Source organism: Hypomesus transpacificus, chromosome 17, assembly GCF_021917145.1.
Source record: "Hypomesus transpacificus isolate Combined female chromosome 17, fHypTra1, whole genome shotgun sequence".
Taxonomy (NCBI): domain Eukaryota; kingdom Metazoa; phylum Chordata; class Actinopteri; order Osmeriformes; family Osmeridae; genus Hypomesus; species Hypomesus transpacificus.
In genome coordinates this window covers 17,103,542-17,108,899 of record NC_061076.1, presented here as the reverse complement: position 1 = coordinate 17,108,899, position 5,358 = coordinate 17,103,542, and the positions used below count along the sequence as shown (strand labels likewise).

Here is a 5,358-nt window from a genome sequence, read left to right as displayed (position 1 = left end):
CCCCCCTCCTCCCTCCTCTCCCCTCCCCTCTCTCTCCTTCTCGTTCTGCCTCTCTCCACCTGTTGATGCCATTGTTGCACAGACGGCATTGTTGTGCTTTTATTATTCTCTGTCACTCACTATGTCACCTCCCCTCTCTCTTTCAGTCCTCCCCCGCCCCGCCCGCCCCGCCCTCTCCGCCCCTCTCCCTGCATGGCGGGTATAAAACCCCAGGGGGTAGAAGTGCAGGGTGAAATTCACCACCAGAGCTCCACAGAGTCCCCACAGTCCTGAAGAGTGAGGAGGAGCACCAAGACACCACCGAGGTCTGGAGTAGCTGCAGATTCCACTGGTCCCACTTCTCTCCTCCTGTAACCAGGTCTGTCTCAGTTGGGTCTCTCCTCCTGTAACCATTCCTGCCTCAGCTGGTCTCCTCCTGTAACCAGACCTGCCTCAGCTGGTCTCCTCCTGTAACCAGGCCTGCCTCAGCTGGTCTCCTCCTGTAACCAGGCCTGCCTCAGCTGGTCTCCTCCTGTAACCAGACCTGTCTCAGCTGGGTCTCTCTCCATCTCTTTGGGCAGCAGGGAGAAGCACTCCCATCTCTGGGAGGTGATTGAAGCATGTCTGTGTCTCTGTGGTGCGAGGAGGAGGAGGGCCAGAGCCAGGCCCAGGAGCAGGACTCGGCCAGGGGGGAGGCCATGCTCCGAGCCCGCTGGGACCCCAGCGTGTCTGGGCAGCGGGTCGTCCAGAGACTGCTCCAGCTGGAGGAGAGGTACCTGCCTTCCCCCCTCTACATCGCCCTCGTTCAGAGAGAACCCCAGCGCAGAGAGGAGCTTGCAAAGTGGGCCCTGGAGGTAGAAAACCTTCCCTGCATCTGTCTCTCCTGTCTTTTCTATTTCTCTCTTTTCCCCCGCCACAGTTTCCCGCTCGTGTCATATCCTGTCATGGCTGCTTTTAAACCCTGTGACTCTCCTTGACAGGTGTGCTGCGACTGCAGCCTGGACGAGGCGGTCTTCCCCCTGTGTGTGTCTCTGCTGGACCGCTATCTCTCAGCCACCCTGTCCCTGCCCGTGTCTCCCTACTGCCTGGCTGCCGCCTGCGTCCTCATCGCCTCCAAACTCACGGAGAGCCACAACGTCAGCGCCGACGCCCTGTGCGCCGCAGCGGAACACAGCTTCCCGCCGTCCAGCCTGCGGGTGAGTCGGACGCTAAGCATCTGTAGGGACTCCAGGGGTCCGGCTCCCAGTTTCCGCCCAGCTTGATCCATGTTTTGATGTGGATCCTTCTCCTGTGGAGAACAGCCGTGATGAAACAGCCTGTGTGTCTCTCCCCGCCGTCAGGAGATGGAGCGAGTGGTTCTGGGGACCCTCCGCTGGGACACCGCAGCCGTCACCCCTCAGGACTTCATCCCTCACTTCCTCCCCGCTTTCGAGCGGAGGACGGAAGGAGACACCGGGGCGTTGGTCTCCACGCTGCGTCGCCACGGTGACACCCTGGTTGCCATGTGTGTGTGTGAATCCCGTTTCCTGGGAGCCCCTCCATCCCTGCTGGCCGCCGCTGCTCTGGACTGCGCCCTGCGGGGGCTGGGTCACCGGGGAGCAGAGCGGCCGGCTCACTCCACGCTGGCACGACTCTGCCAGGCTGACGAGGTGAGTCCTCTGAACCACTTCCAGGAGAGACAACCAGAAAGTAGCAATTCACTAGGATCGAAACCTTATATTATGATGCTAGTAAGCGGGTATTTCAAGTCTTTCTAACCGGTTTGGGAACGATAATGTTGAGGTGGAACGTAAAACTGGAAACGTAAACAAATATATACAGATTCAGTTGGGAAGGAAGCGACTGAATAAGAGATGGTGGTTTGAAGCCCTGAGCCTCAGCTCGTGTCTGTGTGTGCTGCATCAGTACTGGACTGGCTCAACTAGACACTGGTGTTGGTGGATTTGGTACATGTGATTTGAAGCAGGTTGAGACGGGTGAGGTGACTGACACAGTGCAGGGAGCAGGTTTTGGTTAGAGCTGGGAACAGTGAGAGCATGGTGGTTAGGGCTGGGAACAGTGAGAGCATGGTGGTTAGGGCTGGGAACAGTGAGAGCATGGTGGTTAGGGCTGGGAACAGTGAGAGCATGGTGGTTAGAGCTGGGAACAGTGAGAGCATGGTGGTTAGGGCTGGGAACAGTGAGAGCATGGTGGTTAGAGCTGGGAACAGTGAGAGCATGGTGGTTAGAGCTGGGAACAGTGAGAGCATGGTGGTTAGAGCTGGGAACAGTGAGAGCATGGTGGTTAGAGCTGGAACAGTGAGAGCATGGTGGTTAGGGCTGGAACAGTGAGAGCATGGTGGTTAGAGCTGGAACAGTGAGAGCATGGTGGTTAGGGCTGGAACAGTGAGAGCATGGTGGTTAGAGCTGGGAACAGTGAGAGCATGGTGGTTAGAGCTGGGAACAGTGAGAGCATGGTGGTTAGGGCTGGGAACAGTGAGAGCATGGTGGTTAGGGCTGGGAACAGTGAGAGCATGGTGGTTAGAGCTGGGAACAGTGAGAGCATGGTGGTTAGGGCTGGGAACAGTGAGAGCATGGTGGTTAGAGCTGGGAACAGTGAGAGCATGGTGGTTAGAGCTGGGAACAGTGAGAGCTGGGAACAGTGAGAGCATGGTGGTTAGAGCTGGGAACAGTGAGAGCATGGTGGTTAGAGCTGGGAACAGTGAGAGCATGGTGGTTAGAGCTGGAACAGTGAGAGCATGGTGGTTAGGGCTGGAACAGTGAGAGCATGGTGGTTAGAGCTGGGAACAGTGAGAGCATGGTGGTTAGAGCTGGGAACAGTGAGAGCATGGTGGTTAGGGCTGGGAACAGTGAGAGCATGGTGGTTAGGGCTGGGAACAGTGAGAGCATGGTGGTTAGAGCTGGGAACAGTGAGAGCATGGTGGTTAGGGCTGGGAACAGTGAGAGCATGGTGGTTAGAGCTGGGAACAGTGAGAGCATGGTGGTTAGGGCTGGGAACAGTGAGAGCATGGTGGTTAGAGCTGGGAACAGTGAGAGCATGGTGGTTAGAGCTGGGAACAGTGAGAGCATGGTGGTTAGAGCTGGGAACAGTGAGAGCATGGTGGTTAGAGCAGGAACAGTGAGAGCATGGTGGTTGGGGCTGGAACAGTGAGAGCATGGTGGTTAGAGCTGGGAACAGTGAGAGCATGGTGGTTAGAGCTGGGAACAGTGAGAGCATGGTGGTTAGAGCTGGGAACAGTGAGAGCATGGTGGTTAGAGCTGGAACAGTGAGAGCATGGTGGTTAGGGCTGGAACAGTGAGAGCATGGTGGTTAGAGCTGGGAACAGTGAGAGCATGGTGGTTAGAGCTGGAACAGTGAGAGCATGGTGGTTAGGGCTGGAACAGTGAGAGCATGGTGGTTAGGGCTGGGAACCAGTGGCGGAGCCAGGGAATTTCCATTGGGGTGGCCAGGATGGGGCCAGTGATAATTTTTGGGTGGCAAGCATGTGTCTCACCAGGCGATGCAGAGCTATTTAAGACACATATAGGAAACATCTCAACATTATTCGGAATTCAGGTGAAAAAAAAGAATACACTTATTCTGTATTCATACTTGGTTTTAAACTGTGTTGATTTACCGATTGCTATTTGTGTTTCTTTTTGTATTGTACGACTGAGTCGAACAATGGTTGTGGAGATATGCAATGACAGTAAGGTACTCTATTTTATAGTAGAGATGTCCTCAGTTTATGGTGACAAGTGTCCGACAGTGTACTAGCAGTGCGAGAAAGGTTCCGCATTTTTCCACAGCCGTCAAAACTTTTAACCGCTCTGATGTGGTGCTTGGGGTGGCCAATGGGGTGGCCGAGATTCTACGGGGGGTGGCCGTGGCCACCCCTGGCCACCCCCTGGCTCCGCCATTGCTGGGAACAGTGAGAGCATGGTGGTTAGAGCTGGGAACAGTGAGAGCATGGTGGTTAGAGCTGGGAACAGTGAGAGCATGGTGGTTAGGGCTGGGAACAGTGAGAGCATGGTGGTTAGAGCTGGGAACAGTGTTAGCATGGGCTGGTAAACGCTGTTTATCTTTGTGTGTGTGTTGTACAGTCGTGAGTTTTGAATTCAACCCTGAATCTTGTTTTCCACCGCAGGTGGTCCTGCAGTGTTACAGCGAGCTGATAGATGCTGCTCTCACACAGCGCCTGGGAAGCGGACCTCAGAGCAACAGAGAGGAAAAGGAGGGAGACATGGAGGATGAGAGAGCAGGCACCCCAACTGATATGAGAGAGATCGATTTTTAAACACTGAAATACATGTAGCAGTTGATGTGCAGGTCAACCAAAATGTACTTGAGTTCATCAGTCAGACTGATGTAAATTCACAATTGTGACCTCAATGTAGCTGAATGACTTTTTGATGTTTTGAAATGATTTTGCTATTGTTAATTTAATTGTTCTTTATTTATCATCGATATTTTGTTGTTATTGCCATATTTATTATCTTTTTACTTTTCTGATTTGACATTTTTGCAATGCGTTTCATGCTATTTATTGATTAATTTATGATGTGCAATTACACCATGTTAAATTATTTAAATACATTATTATTTGTGTTTGTGTGACAAGGCATCAAATTAAGAGTTATATACAAATCTATTTTTCAAAATAATTAAAGATATTCACTTTACATGTGTAAAATCATTTCTACAAGAAGAAGTGTCTAAAACATCAGCTATAACCCTCATCTCCTACCAGACCATTTCTGTTTGAGAACGTTGTTCCATCCAAGTGTATTTGTTAGTTTGTATGAAAAGCAGAAAATCCCTGCCTACATAAATGCCTCCGAAACGATCAAGTCTGTGACAGAGGGAAGAGGAGGTATCGTAGGCCTCGTGCCCCTTAATAAGGAAAATGCCCTGGATAAACACTCGAGATGCAGTTGCACATTTCAAGCACCAGGTGGCACCAGAACTGACAATACCTTGCTTTTGGGGAGGGGGGGGGTAGTGTTGGATTGTAGGCTGTTGCACGTGAGGAACTATTTGTTTCTGTACCACACCTGGCTTACAGGGAGCCTCACCTTGATGTCTTCTGTGTTGGCTGTCTGTAGTTTCTCTCTGGAGACAGACAGGGGAGCTTCTACATCCTGGAGAACTGTTAAATGAAGGAGAGGGCTGTTAGAGGGAGCCTCACCTTGATGTCTTCTGTGTTGGCTGTCTGTAGTTTCTCTCTGAAGTGAGGGTCTGTCTCCAGCACCTCGATCACCTCCCTCAGGTACCTGTCATAGTACAGGCCTGTGTCCTGGAGACAGACAGGGGAGCTTCTACATCCTGGACAACTGGGGGGTTCAGCTGGGGCCAGTTGTACAGGTCCATTTAGGGGGGTATGGAGCTAAATCAGGGACA

The 5,358-nt window shown here is 52.3% G+C and overlaps 1 protein-coding gene across 1 annotated transcript; it reads left to right on the top strand.

Moving 5' to 3' along the window:
- Nucleotides 1-202: 202 nt before the first annotated feature.
- Nucleotides 203-5,358, top strand: ccndx (cyclin Dx). Its single transcript, XM_047038567.1, has 4 exons — nucleotides 203-833; nucleotides 960-1,175; nucleotides 1,320-1,628; nucleotides 4,106-5,358. Exons 1-4 carry the CDS (start codon nucleotides 600-602, stop codon nucleotides 4,253-4,255), a joined length of 909 nt encoding a protein of 302 aa, XP_046894523.1. The 5' UTR covers nucleotides 203-599; the 3' UTR covers nucleotides 4,256-5,358.